The 13,686-nt window shown below is 42.0% G+C and overlaps 3 protein-coding genes and 1 non-coding gene across 5 annotated transcripts; 1 reads left to right on the top strand and 3 right to left on the bottom strand.

Moving 5' to 3' along the window:
• Positions 1-4: 4 nt before the first annotated feature.
• rpl23a (ribosomal protein L23a) lies at positions 5-2,106 on the bottom strand. Its single transcript, XM_058077244.1, has 5 exons — positions 1,948-2,106; positions 1,218-1,398; positions 857-1,033; positions 222-291; positions 5-55 (listed from the first exon to the last, which is right to left on the bottom strand). The coding sequence occupies exons 1-5, from the start codon at positions 2,099-2,101 to the stop codon at positions 41-43; spliced, it is 597 nt and encodes a 198-aa protein (XP_057933227.1). The 5' UTR covers positions 2,102-2,106; the 3' UTR covers positions 5-40.
• On the bottom strand, positions 1,113-1,181 carry LOC131133622 (small nucleolar RNA Z17). The gene has a single exon (XR_009130904.1). It is a non-coding gene; the product is annotated as a small nucleolar RNA Z17 (small nucleolar RNA).
• On the top strand, positions 2,071-5,561 carry LOC131132055 (THAP domain-containing protein 1-like). 2 transcript variants are annotated; one of them, XM_058077243.1, is made up of 3 exons: positions 2,071-2,315; positions 2,940-3,104; positions 4,366-5,561. In XM_058077243.1, the coding sequence occupies exons 1-3, from the start codon at positions 2,295-2,297 to the stop codon at positions 4,945-4,947; spliced, it is 768 nt and encodes a 255-aa protein (XP_057933226.1). In that variant the 5' UTR covers positions 2,071-2,294; the 3' UTR covers positions 4,948-5,561. The 2 variants fall into 2 exon arrangements, with proteins under 2 accessions (XP_057933226.1, XP_057933225.1); XM_058077242.1 differs by having other exon boundaries at positions 2,074-2,315; positions 2,909-3,104; positions 4,366-5,558.
• A 285-nt stretch (positions 5,562-5,846) lies between these two features.
• ddx52 (DEAD (Asp-Glu-Ala-Asp) box polypeptide 52) lies at positions 5,847-13,634 on the bottom strand. The gene is made up of 15 exons (XM_058077236.1): positions 13,410-13,634; positions 12,935-13,175; positions 12,066-12,196; positions 11,798-11,983; positions 10,332-10,475; positions 10,128-10,239; positions 8,459-8,531; positions 8,172-8,375; positions 8,018-8,108; positions 7,832-7,954; positions 7,603-7,753; positions 6,488-6,563; positions 6,344-6,415; positions 6,047-6,274; positions 5,847-5,975 (listed from the first exon to the last, which is right to left on the bottom strand). Exons 1-15 carry the CDS (start codon positions 13,494-13,496, stop codon positions 5,942-5,944), a joined length of 1,953 nt encoding a protein of 650 aa, XP_057933219.1. The 5' UTR covers positions 13,497-13,634; the 3' UTR covers positions 5,847-5,941.
• Positions 13,635-13,686: the final 52 nt, after the last annotated feature.

Here is a 13,686-nt window from a genome sequence, read left to right as displayed (position 1 = left end):
AGACTAAGTTTGTACAAATATTTATTCATCCACACGCAGTTTAGATGATTCCAATCTAGAAAAGGAAAAAGATTGTTAGAAAGATGGCTGCCTCCACCCACAGGGACACTTGTGACGATTGGCATCAGTGGTTCCTTTGAGTGCATCACTAACATTCAGACGCAATCGTTTGACATCACATGCAGCAATTTGATATTTAGCATCAAAGTGTCCCGACTCACCTTGTTGGCAACATCCAGCGCATCATAATCTGGTGCAAGACGGACGTACGCCTTCTTCTCACCATCCGGCCTGAAAGCACAACACATGGAATCAGACTACTGCATGCACAACTAAAGTAAACTCAACTCAGCAAAATTCAAACATAAAAAGGGAAGTACATTTACAAGAAAGTTTAAATGGTTGGGGAAATTAAAAGTAAAAATTAAAACGGCTGTAATTTTGCAAGACATCAAAATCTTGAGAAGTATTTTAAGGTATAATATGAGGGACATATTGGTGATTTCTGAAAATGAGGTTGGAGAGTCAAGCTATTAAAGTACTACCCAGAAAGTCACCATTTTAGGACAAACACAGGAGGAATAAACGCCATTTTAGTAGCAGAGTTGAAATTACATTACAGGAATCCACATAATTATGATCTAAATTGAAATACTGCAAAACAGCAAAAATGGGGGAAGACATTTCATGAATAAAGACTTCCACCCACATGACAAAGCTGAGATGCAGAAGTCAATCCGACTTGGGTGGTGGAGTATTTGCCCTATATGTAATAGCGCAGGCATCACAGGAGGGGTGCAGCGCTTCAGGCGCAGCAGAGTTACGTTTCCACGACTACAGCGACAAACTGGCTTACCTGATGAGAGTGTTGACTTTGGAAACGTCGATGTCGTACAACTTCCTGACTGCGTGTTTGATCTGATGTTTGTTGGCCTTGATGTCCACGATGAAGACCAGGGTGTTATTGTCCTCAATTTTCTTCATGGCCGACTCGGTCGTCAGGGGGTACTTGATGATGGCATAGTGATCCAGCCTAAGGAATAAAACCAACCGTCGGTCTAAGCCCTTCAAGCATACTCATTACCGTCTTCATCAGAACTAATTCAAAGTAGGGTGCATCAGTGGGAGGAGTTGGAATCATATTCTTCATACTTTGATCGCTGATAAGCATCACTTGCACCAGCAGGGTGTGTTAAGCAAAGGGAAGTTTGACTTACTTGTTCCTGCGAGGAGCACTCTTGCGAGGGTATTTGGGCTGCCTTCGCAGGCGAAGTGTCTTGGGGCGACGAAAGGTAGGAGAAGTCCGAATCTTCTTCTTCTTCTGGCTGTGGACGCCTTTGAGTACAGCCTTCTTGGCCTTCAGGGCCTTTGATTTGGCCTCAGTCTTGGCTGGGACAGCTGGGATTACAAATTCACAAAAATATTCACGTTAAATGCGCAATTAACCATGGCAAAAAGACATGGTGTTGGCCTTTAAATAAAGTTGAACGCATTCAAGAGTGTGGAACTCCTGGTGTTAACACGAACACAAACAAACAAACATGGCCTTGCTGCTATTCATTATTGTGTTATACTGATTACACACGATAGATATGCTAGCTTAGTAAGCTAGCAGTTAGCATCCATCTGAAGCGGTGGTTAAGACTTCAGCACTTAACGTGGGTTACTTAGTGCGGCTAATATTAAAACTTACGTTGTCGTATAAAGTCTTTAAGTGCCGCAGCTACCCTGTGATGTTTAAAAACTCGAATTACTTAGCATCAGCAGTACACACGCCGGTCTTGTCGCCAGCGTGGTTTCTCAAGTTGACACATTCGGAGTATTTTAAACAGACAAGTGTGGATTAGCAAACATTTACATCGAATCGTTTTTATTTTAACACCTGGTCCACATAACAAACATCTGTTTTTAGCAGTTTAAGCAATAAACGTGGTAGGATACACGAACCTTCCTTCTTCACCTTCGGTGCCATGTTGGGAAAGGAAGACGAGATGGGGTTTCCTGACCTATAACGCATGGGCGAGCTGCTCACGTGAAGTATCGCGATACTTGGATAGCAACATGGCGTCGTCAATATTGAACAGACGTCACAAAACCACATTACGTAGAAAACTCACGAGCCGTACGGTTTTGTCGCCGCGAGTGGTCACGTGACGCCCGCCATTGTGTAGCACTACCTTGTTCGTTTGCGACTTTCGACGTTTTTACTGATGGTTTCTGAAATTTTGGACGCGATAAGGCATTAAAATGCCCTACTGTGCGGCTGTAAACTGTTCCAACCGTTTGGCGAAGGGATGTGGAAAAACCTTTCACAGGTGATTACATACTAAGCTACGATAATGACAATAACGAGTGAATAAACTCTTAAAACTGAACTATGGCTTTCTTGCCACCGAATTACTATGTAGTCCCAGTAGGTGGATTTTGTGTCGGCATTTTAGATGGGTGCGTTTACTATACTACTGCTGCTCAGAGCGAAAAAGCCAACTTATTAAGTACCCTTTAACCATATTCTAACACAACACTGCATAGTCTGTTACTATTTTTCTTTTTTGTTGTTGAGAAATTAGGCTCATCACTTCATGTCATATAATGACAGTGACAGTGAGGTGCTCATCATTCAAATTTCAAACTTTGAATATCATATTATGTCATAAAAACCTGATTTTTTGTGCTAAAATGTATCACTATTGAAATGAGTTCTAGTAATGTTTTGACATTGAGTGTAAGTGAGATACCATTGATTGAATAACATTAACTGAGTACTAATAGTTGGGTACTCAGTACTCAAACATCAGAATGAAATGTTCTCGTACCTACCCTGTAGTTGCCAGATGCAGTCATTATTTTTGCATGTATCAGTTTTTCATTTTTTGAATGTATCTTCTCATCTTGTTAATAATCTTAGATTTCCGAAAAGTGATTCTGCTCTTCGTCAGAGATGGACTGCAAACATGAGAAGAGACCAGTGGACGTCAAAGCCTTACTCCACGTTGTGTTCAGACCACTTCGAAGAGAAGCACTTCGATCGTACAGGCCAGACAACGCGACTTCGGGCAGATGCTGTACCAACATTATTCAGCTTTCCACAGCATCTCATGAAGGTATGTCGGAAACAACACATTCTGATTATGACATTTTGTAAAAACATTTTTTTTAAGAATTACATTTGGAATTTGTGCCTACAGAATTATAGAGATTGATATTTGTGCATAATTTTATATTGACAATCTTTCTTAAACACTCTCCACTTTGGATCATTATACAGACAATGGGCATCTGTCATTTTGTTATTTTTAGTAAATGTCCACAGAGTAGTATTCATTTACTGTAATGCAGTAAAGTTTTTCAGGTTCATGTAGAAAGGTCAAGTGATATTTTTGCTTTTCTTTATTTAGTTTAAAGAATTGTCATATCTCACATAGTATTTTGGCTTAAATTGTTTCTAATAATAGACGATATAGAGAAGAGGACCCAACATCACTGAAAGATGGATAGAAAAATACCAGTGGCGTCATTAGGCCTATTTTAGGGGGCCTTCAGCTTTTTTGTTTTTATTCATTTGTTTACAAAGAAATCTTGACAAATTTCATATAATAGGGTCCCCCTAAAATGTTCTTAAGACCCCCTAAATTTATATTTTTTATTTATTTTTTTCAACCAAAAAATCCCTGACAAATTTCATTTAATAGGGCCCCTAAAATGTTCTTAAAACCCCCTAAATAATTTTATATAGATTTTTTTACAAAAAACATCTGACAAATTTCATATAATAAGGACCCCCCCCCCAAAATGTTCTTAAAAACCCCTAAATAATTTTATATATTTTTTTTTTTACAAAAAAAATCTCTGACAAATTTCATATAATAGGGCAAAAGCAGGCTAATACTAGCCTGGTAGTAGTAGTAGTAATCAGAAGAAGAATAATGATGATAGTAACAATATAATAATGATTATTATATAATTGATTGTGTGTACTTGTGTAAATTTAATGGTGGCCTCTGTACTAAATCTGTCCAAAAGTGGGAATGTTATATCTCGGTTCTTGTTCCTTATTTGTTTTTTGGGATTTTTTTGAATGTCTACTACATTCATTCATATCCTGTGCATCTCCAGGGGGCTAAGCCCCCCCCCTGTCCTCAGAACCTAGTGACCCTGAAAAATACATACATTTTGTATTGGTGTTTTAACCATCTAGATTTGGTTTGTATTTTTGCCTATTCTGTTGTTTTTTTTTTTAAATAAATGTATTTTCTTTGTCTATAATCCAATGCTGGGTTGATTTCATTATATGATTAAATACTGTGCTGTTATTAATTCATCATTTGTATCTCGATATCAGAAATATTTTTCGTATCTTTTCAGACTGTCAAACAACGCAAGGCCCCGTTTCCCCCAAACGCCGCCCAACCAGATGTTCAGTTGCAACAAAAGGAAGACACTCCCACCTCAACGACTGATGACCTTTCACCTGCATTAGAAGACGTAGTTTGTGACGCCCCAGTGAGCGCTGTCCCCTCACCACCACCCAGACCCGTTCCAAAAGGCACCGACGGACCTCCATTAATCGCCCCTGAAATCCCAGCCAAGCAGTCTGATCACGATCATTCGTACAGTATCCGTGAAAGCCCCAGGGGTGTTAAGCGTAAACTTGACAAGATGTTTGACCACATGTCAAACATGAAAAAGCGCCTGAGAACGACTCAGACCAGAGCACGCAGGCTGAAGAAAAGGGTGGAGTCTCTGCAGGAGGTTATTAAGACGCTGAAAGAGGAGAACATGCTTTCTGAGAGTGGCCTGGAAATGCTGGAGAAGACCTGCAATGTGCCTGCAGAAATAACGAGGAGACATGTCAAACCAAAGGGCCATGATGTTCCTTCCCTCCAGGGAAAAGTGGCCACCAATAAATCCACCAGCATCTCCAATATAAAAAAAGGACATGTTTAAAAATTGTCGAGGGAAGTGATGGATAATAAAAACATGAAGGGGTATAGATATAGGCAAACTCGGTTTGACGGGGCTACCTATATATGCCTATATAGGCTACCTGTATATGCCGATACACTGCGCACGCTGAGCTGCCAAGTTGTGCCACACAAGATGGCGGCGTGTGCGCTGAAGCGCTGCGCGGTGGCGACACTGCGTTGTTGTTGTGTCCGGGTTTGAGCTTTCTACATCTTTCTAGTAGCAGGTGGACAGGAAGTGACGTTGGGGGTTCAGGGTTGACTTTAAGCTTGGTGTGACTTGGTAGGTAGCAATAGCAGCCCATGTTTTTTTTTTTTTTTTTTTTTAGGTCGATCATTGAAACAGCCATGTAGCTTGTCTGATGCTTGTGTGTCCCACCCAACATTATTGTTACATTATTGACACCTAGTGAACACATCAGCATCTTCTAAATGCCTTATGTGGGTATTAGAGTTAATTTAGCCGTCTCTATAATTGGATATGCTCTATTAAGGACTGACAAAATATTATTTATTGATTCATATATTTTTAAAAAAACGTGGAGTGAACTTGTAAATTTGTACTTATTTTTCTTGTAAATTTGCCGTTATTGGCTCATAAAAATACAACTTTTTAAATCTTGTGTTTGTTCTTGTATGACTACTTTGTTCCCCATTATTATTCCTATACTCTGACTTTAATGTTGTAAAATGTTTTTAGTAAGTAAGAAGTACTAAGAAGCCATTTTTATGCCTGAAAAATTGCTAATTTTTGCAAAAAGAATTTTCTTAAATGTATTTTTAAACTAATAGTCCACATTCAACAACCTGATATATTAATAATTCCTATATTTTTGAAGATGTGGCGATTCTAATAATCGGCATGGGTATTAGCAAAGAAATCGAACACCAGAGGAAAACATTGGAATATAAGGTTTAGTCTTTATGTAGATATAGAAAAATCAAATATGGAAGCTAGAAATGTTTCTAAAGTCGTTCTACTCCTCTTCTGGTTTACTTTGCTTCTTTTTCCTGCAGAGATGACAAATATTCAGTGCACACAATCATTTAGTTTTTTTTTAAAGTCCCAATATTCCTCTTACTTGACTTGCTTCTTCACTTTTCCTGCCGTGTCCGTTTCCTTTTGGTTTTCCCCATTTTTCTGCTTTTTTTGTCGTTTCCTGCCTTGCTTCCCTTCGGCGTTGTGCGGCGTATTCGCTGTCCCGGCGGCTGCTTTCTTGGCTTTGGGCTGCTTCTTCAGCATGAAGCGAGGCGTGGTGCAAATGGTGCTCCTTCTGGGAGGTTTCTTCTCAAGCCTCCTCCTCACTTTGCTGGAGGCGCCAAGCAAAGGTTTGCTTCAAAGTGCACCAAAAGAGGCCTACGGAGGAGACGTCTCTTACCTGAGTATCTTCTTGAAGCCGATCATGTAGTCCGGCACCGGACAGCCGGCTTGTTTGATGACGTTAGCGATACTGTTAACCGACATCAAAGCTTTGAATTTCAGATATATTTTTGATATTTGATTTTCTTCCGGTGTGTGGTACCTGCGCAGGAGTGGTTTGTCATTCTCAGTGAAGAAGGTGATGGCCTTCCCTCGATGTCCAGCTCGACCCGTACGACCTGAGCAAGAGATCATCGAGAGAGTCATGTTACAGCCGGATTATTTAGTAAACAACTTTTGCCACCTTTTAAAAGGAAAAGTGCCCATCATCCACAATCCTTATGTGCGTTGTAAAGATATAAAAAGAGATAAAAACAGACAGCTTAGTACTGCACATATGGGATGCACCTCTGTCACCTACCCAGGCTGCTATCAAAACAAGGTTTGGTGGTTTGATATCCATACTGCGAGCATGTAGTAACAGGTACCTTTATGATATGAGTATTTTGCCCATTTTAAGTACTGGCAGACCTTTGACGTGCTTGTAGAAATCAACGCCTACACTAACTCGTCCCACCTCTTGGAGGCGCTGCTGCGGAGGGCTGCGCTTTGACTGTCGAGCACACAGCCATGTCAGGGAGAGCGGACATTGTAAGTGTTGTTGTTGACAGAACTAGCATAAGTACGTGTATCAATGCACCCGAGAAAGACATTGGGTAGCGTTTTAAATCCTCCAAATAGGCCAAGATTACTGCAACTATGAATGCATGACCGCAGCATGGATATCGAACCCTGCAACGTTGGTAGAGGGTTTTTTTTTTTTTAAGAGGAGGGCTTCATTGTCAAAATAGGTGTATCCCAATGACAGCATTGTAAGCTAGCTCATATTAACTTGTTTTCTTGTGTTGTAATGCACGAAAAAGGAAATATAAGATATGTATGTTTTCAATAAGGCTGCAGTGGTGAGCACGCAGGCCTCACAGCTAGGAGACCTGAGTTCAATTCCGCCCTCGGCCATCTCTGTGTGGGTTTTCTCCAGGTACTCCGGTTTCCTCCCACATTCCAAAAACATGCTAGGTTAATTGGCCACTCCAAATTGTCCATAGGTATGAATGTGAGTGTGAATGGTTGTTTGTCTATATGTCCCCTGTGATTGACCCCGCCTCTCGCCCGAAGACGGCTGGGATAGGCTCCAGCATACCCGCGACCCTCGTGAGGATAAGCACTAGAAAATGAATGAATGTTTCCAATAAACAAAGGGAATGCTTTGTCCCTGACCTATCCTGTGGATGTATTCCACGGCGCTGGCAGGGAAGTCGTAGTTGAGCACGACGTTGACGCCTTTAAAGTCGATTCCTCGAGCCAGCAGGGCCGTGCAGATCAGCACCCAAATGTTCCCGCTGCGGAAACTCTGCACCACGTTGTCCCGCTGTTGGCACAGGCCGGGACGGTTAGCATCTTGCTTGTTCTGAATGCCGACAACACTTTCCTGCACCCCCCCCCATACTTGCTGCTGCGTGCGCTCGGCGTGGATGACGTCCACGTTGATGCCCTCGTAGACCAGCTCGTGGAAAAGCTCCCGCGCTCGCTCGATGGACTGAACAAACACCAGCATGGGAGGCAGGAAGCCCTGAGCAAAGAACGCCACAGTTGTCGTTTCCTCTCTCCTCTTTTCACATCAGGAAGTAAAAACCTTCTTGACGATGTCCCGCATGGCCACCAGCTTGCCGTTCTCCGTCCCGACAAACAACAGCTGCTGTTCTACCGACTCCACCGCCGCGTTTCTGACAAATAAACATTCATTGAAGTTTTTCTTAAGCGGCACCGTGGACAGAGCGCCGCCTTACCTGTGACCGATGATGACGGACACCAGGTTGTCCAGGTTCAGACGACACCACTGCTCCACATCCGGCGTGCAGGTGGCGCTGAAGAACGCCCTGCGCACCTTGGCGCCGGAGCACGCCAGAAAAATGGTGGCCAGCTGCTCCCTGAACCCCTTCTTGCCGCCCTCAAAGAGCTTGTCCGACTCGTCCACCACCAGCCACTCCACGCTGAAATCAGAGTCACCATCAAGACACCATCAGAGTATGTGGTGGAGCGTTACCGTAGGAACAAGGATGCTCAATAACGTTACCTGCTGAGGTTGATGGCGGGGGGGTCCCGCTTGAGAAGGAAGACCAGTCTGTTGGGAGTACTGATGAGGACGTCTGATTGGGACAGAACAAAAAAAATGTCTTGTTTTGGGTTCATTTGGGGTCGAAAAAGGAAATAAAATACAAAACCTAAAATGCCTTTTAGATTTTCTTTAAACTGACTTTTTAAACCAGGGTCGGGGGTCAAACTTGACATTAAAAAAATACAACATTTCCCCATAGAAGTACAAGGTATCGCTTGTAAATTTCCAGTATTTTCTAAGAACAACAAAAAAGTGACACCTTGGACATTTACTGTTTTCCTACAAAAAAATATGGTAATGGTTTCATTTCATTTGAACATGCATCAGATTACAATTGAGTGCATCCCATAATCAGTTCCCAGTTCCACATGTCCAAAAGGAGTAGGAAGAAGCAAAGCTTATTAAATCCATCCATCCTCCATCTGGTACTTTTACAATCAGTAACTGTTACATTTGTTCACTTCCTGCTTTCCTAATATTTAAGTTTTGGGTTGTTTTCTTTTTTTTTTTTACTTATTTTTTTACTTATTTTTTTAATTTTTAGGTTTTTTTTAATTTTTATTTAATTTTTGTCACGTACCAAAGTACTCGGTGATATGAGCATCCAATGCCATAATGGGTACCATAGTAAGTGTCAATATAGTGATATATATAGCACATCATGACTGGTTCAAGACTCTTCATCCTTGTATTTAGCAAACATCAACTGCTTGTATTGTTTCTTGAATTGGCTCATCGTTGTGCATTGTTTGATGTCCTTACTCAATCCATTCCATAGTTTGATTCCACATACTGAAATGCTATGGCTAGCATAACGTAGTCCTAGCATAGAAGTGTTTCAAATGTACTTCTTCCCTGAGATCATATTTCTCCTCTCTTGTAGAGAAGTATTGGATATAGAAATGTTTTTCATAGTAGGTCTTTTCTTATAAATGTAGTTCTTATTAACTTTCCTTGTAGTAAATTTGTAGTATTTTCTCATAAAGAATATAAATTTTCCTCACAGAAGTACATCCTTTTTTCTAAAAAAAAATATTATTTCATGTGTTCATATGTTATTTCACAACATATTTAGGCATTAAATATTTATTTTTTTACCCGCGCGTATTCTAACTTTGTTTGCAACATTTTCTTATAAAATGATGATTTTTTTCATCTCTCTCTTACGCTTGACTTGAATCTTGTAAAATTCTCACATCAAATAAAAATAAATATGAAGTAAATTCTAATAGTTTAACAATGTGAGAGTCTTCAGAGTGTAAATGATGATTTTATTTGCAGTAAAGTAATATTTCTTACTGGCTGGTATTAATAGTTCCAGCTTGTAGTTCTGTTCTGCATCTCTACTGAACAATGGCGGCCCACTGCTTGGCATCATCCACTCGCCTTTGTCTGTTGATGTATTTCACTACCAAGGCCAAGTGTCGGCAAAGTCTCTGGCTTCTCCTTGGCGCGATTGGTAACCATGACTACCGCTCGCCAAAGACCGGACGGTACTGGATGAGTTTACCGAATAGATGGCATGCCCACTTCCTGTCCTCACATAAACGTGTACCATGTGGAAATGTAACATTCCTCAGTGCTGGACTTTGACAAATAAACGCACCACGACGCCCGGATATCTCACCGTATTTTTTGTTGGACTGGGGTCCGAATTTCCCGGCGGCCGCGGATGCTTTGTCGAGGATGTGAATCCGAAACCCGGCTCCCTCCGATAGGCGGAGCATCTCTCGGTACGTCTGGAAACAAAACCACAGTTTAGATGCTTGACAACTTGGGAGCCCCTGTCTGATAGCGTCTTATTCTGATTGTTACGGAGGCGATGTCGTACCTGGCTGGCGAGTTCTCGGGTGGGGGAGATGATGACGGCTCTGAAGCCCAGCTTGGCAGGCTGTCTGAGGTGAGCGAGCAGCGGGAGACAGAAGGCCAAAGTCTTTCCGGATCCTGTCGGAGCGCACGCCAGGAGCTCGCGACCCTGATGGAGACGCTAATTATCCACGGTAGGAACCAGGACATGTATGGACTCACTTTAGAGAAACTTCTTCTTTTTGCATGTTTGTCACACTTGAATGTATCGGATCATCAAACTAATTAGTCAAGCTGCATGGCAAAAAACTGGCCTCACTTACTTCAGTTAACGTCACATGTTCATGACTCCGCCCCCCACCATAAGAACGACACTGGGCAAAAACAGCCCAGACTGATACAATACTAAAGGTGACCTATTATGCTCATTTTTTGGCCCTTTGTATTGATTGTTGTGGACTCCTATAGAGCAGCTACACAGAATAACCAGCATAGAAAACTTTTTAGATCTTCCAGAATCTGCACCTTTCCAGCTGTATTTCTTTTGGCTTTCGTACTTCCTGTGAAAACGGTACGTTTTAATTTATCCCTCCCACAGCCCGCCTCCAAGCACGCCCACTCTGCTGTGATTGGTCGCACTCCCAGGAGGACTTCCGGATAGCTGCCGAACCCAACTTTACAGGAGCTGATAAACATTATAGGGGTTTCTAAAGAGTCCACTTTTCACATACAGTCATACGGGTTTGATCCCGAATCCGACAGTCCGAAGTTTCTCAAGAAAATGGGTTACTTCAAATGTGCAAACCTCATTATCTGAAACTTTGGCATCATTTAAAACAAGAATATGACATTTATAGGTCAGAAAAGTGAGAAAGGCATCATGGGTCCCCTTTGAGGATTGTTTGAATTTTGCCAGGAAACTTCTTGATGATCCAAGACCTTTGGGAAAATACTCTGATCTGGTCAGACAAAAGTTGAACCTTTTGGAAGGTATGTCCCATTACATTTGGCGTAAAAAGTAACAGCACATTTAAGAAAAAGAACATCATATCAATGGTAAAATATGGTGGTGGTAGTGTGATGGTCCTTGACCGCTTTGCTGCTTCAGGACCCGGACGACTTGTTGTGATAAATGGAAGCATGAATTCTGCTGTCCAAAAAATCCTGAAGGAGAATGTCTGGTGACCTCAAGCTAGACTAGTCAAAGTCCTGACCTGAATCCTATTGAGATGCTGTGGCATGGCCTTAACCCTTTCATGCACACATTAATGTAGCTTTGGATTTATGTTCTCCCTTAATAATATAAAGTTTAATTTGCTGTACAGTTGTGTTGTCATTGACTAATATTTACATTTGTTTGATGATGTGAAACATTTAAATGTGACAAAAAATAAGACATCACTTTCACACCGCTGCATATATTTCAAATGATGTCATTTGGGGGGGGCACGCTGTATACACAACATAATGTGTGTGTGTGTGTGTACTCACATGCATCATGAGCGGGATGGCCTGCATCTGAATGGGCGTTGGCGAGTTCAAGCCAGCTTTTCGGAGGTTCTCGAGAATCCTGGGGTTGAGCCGGTACTCGGACTGGACCTCCTCAAATGTGCAGACAGGGTCGGGCATGTCGCTGCCGTGCACGTTGATGCGGTGCTGAGAGCGGATGCGGTTCACCTACACCAGCGGACCAGACTTGTATGAGGTCACTGAGGGGTACTTTTCGTATATTGGATTTGATTGGATTGAAGATCTGTACCTTCTCCTGATGAAGATGCTTCATCCTCTTTAGTGAAGGCTTTTGGTCGTTGCCTGGAAGGTTCTGGGTCTTTCTGTCCAATGCGGACGTCCAGGTGATGCCGGCTCCCTTTGCGTTCTGACCATTTGCATCTGAGGACAATAACGTGTATTTTTGGCTGTGTTCGAAACCGCATACTCATCTACTACTCATACTAACTCTTTGACTATGCAGTGTATTCACGCTGGCAGTATGTGATTTTTGAGTATGCGGGAAGTTCTCGGATGCATCCTGCATTCGCCAGAAATGTTGAGTATGTATCATCAGCTTACTACTCACACTTAAATTACCCAGAATGCAACGTGACGTCAACAGAAAAAAACACTCATCAGCAAGCTGGACCAAACGGCGGTGTCAAGCAAGATATATTGCGAGTTGGTTCACTTCTTGTTTTCAAAGTAAAAGCAGTGATTTATCACTATGTTTTTTTTTGTATGAGACAAGTAAGGTAGTGTTTTATTTTGTGAAAATAACCAGAAGTGCGTTGCTCACTTCGGCTGGCTTAATTTTTGCCGAATTCGTCCGAACGAAATTGTAAACGGTTGATATTTGGACAAATAAATGGCACACTATGGATGTAAACGGCCACTTTCTCGCCTGATTTAAAAATATATCAATAAAGTGATGTATTTAAACAGTTTAGAGCTAATGTTAAATCAGCTAGCAACGCATTGTGGGTTATCATGTAGTACGCTGTAATGTAAACGCTTTACATGCTGTCTGATGGATTGGGTATGCAGTATGGAGTGTGGATAGTAGTTGTTAGTATGCGGTTTCGAACACAGCCTAAGATACATGATCTAGAAATCTGAGTTCCTGATTGATGTTACCTTCATGCGTCCTTTTCTTCTTCGTGTTCCCATTCTCATCTCGTCGCTTTCTTTTGTCCCCGACATCAACTTCACTATCACTCCCCTCTCCATCATCACCATCAACATCTTTTGTATAGTCGTCCTTCTCTTCCACTCGATCCTGAGCCTTGTTCTGAGCTCCACTCTTCACGCCTGTGCCAAAGTAATCGATCGCAGAGAGCCGAGCTGACGACACCTCTCCCTCATGCGTCCTAACAACCTAAAGTATAACACATTACAGTTTACAGTCAGCGCAGGTACACGTGTAAGACATTTAAATTAATTGGTTCACAAAAGTCCCATCTTAACACCCAACAAAACAATTATCATGGCGAGTGTAGTGATAATCATGCCGTTCCACACAGATTAGCCAAACTGGGGCTAAAGGTAGCTCCCATTGTTGCAAGCAAATATTTCCGTCGATAAAGTAATTAAATATCTATATTACATTCACCTTAAAGCGAGCGGCATCCTGACCAAACCTTTTCAGGTCAAATTTAGCTCCAGCTCCGAGTTTCCGAAACAACTCGAAGGTGTCCATCTTCGAACGGCGTGTTCGGGCAGCAGAGTAGTAATCAACATCCGGGTCGTCCAACTACCGGCACCTGCGATTGGCGCCCCCTAACGGCGGATATTGACCGTGCAAGCTAGCAAAGTCAACGTTATGGTCACAGTTGTTTCTTTTTCTATGCCGCTTATCCTTACTCGGGGTCGCGGGTTATGCTGGAGCC

Source organism: Doryrhamphus excisus, chromosome 7 (genome assembly GCF_030265055.1).
Source record: "Doryrhamphus excisus isolate RoL2022-K1 chromosome 7, RoL_Dexc_1.0, whole genome shotgun sequence".
Classification (NCBI taxonomy): domain Eukaryota; kingdom Metazoa; phylum Chordata; class Actinopteri; order Syngnathiformes; family Syngnathidae; genus Doryrhamphus; species Doryrhamphus excisus.
Note: the sequence above shows the minus strand (reverse complement) of the source record. Positions and strands in the feature narration are given on the sequence as shown.

What these genes read in the sequence shown, in the direction of transcription:
- ddx52 (XM_058077236.1), bottom strand. Translation starts at nt 13,496, where the DNA reads ATGGACACCTTCGAGTTGTTTCGGAAACTCGGAGCTGGAGCTAAATTT. An exon ending in CCATCCCGCTCATGATGCAT is followed by an intron (nt 10,476 to 11,797) that starts GTGAGTACACAC and finishes CGTCTCCATCAG; the next exon opens with GGTCGCGAGCTCCTGGCGTG. An exon ending in TGCGGGACATCGTCAAGAAG is followed by an intron (nt 7,955 to 8,017) that starts GTTTTTACTTCC and finishes TTCTTTGCTCAG; the next exon opens with GGCTTCCTGCCTCCCATGCT.
- LOC131132055 (XM_058077242.1), top strand. Translation starts at nt 2,248, where the DNA reads ATGCCCTACTGTGCGGCTGTAAACTGTTCCAACCGTTTGGCGAAGGGA. An exon ending in TGTGGAAAAACCTTTCACAG is followed by an intron (nt 2,316 to 2,908) that starts GTGATTACATAC and finishes TAATAATCTTAG; the next exon opens with ATTTCCGAAAAGTGATTCTG. An exon ending in TTCCACAGCATCTCATGAAG is followed by an intron (nt 3,105 to 4,365) that starts GTATGTCGGAAA and finishes GTATCTTTTCAG; the next exon opens with ACTGTCAAACAACGCAAGGC.
- rpl23a (XM_058077244.1), bottom strand. Translation starts at nt 2,101, where the DNA reads ATGTGGTTTTGTGACGTCTGTTCAATATTGACGACGCCATGTTGCTAT. An exon ending in AGTGCTCCTCGCAGGAACAA is followed by an intron (nt 1,034 to 1,217) that starts GTAAGTCAAACT and finishes TTTATTCCTTAG; the next exon opens with GCTGGATCACTATGCCATCA. An exon ending in AAAGTCAACACTCTCATCAG is followed by an intron (nt 292 to 856) that starts GTAAGCCAGTTT and finishes TTGTGCTTTCAG; the next exon opens with GCCGGATGGTGAGAAGAAGG.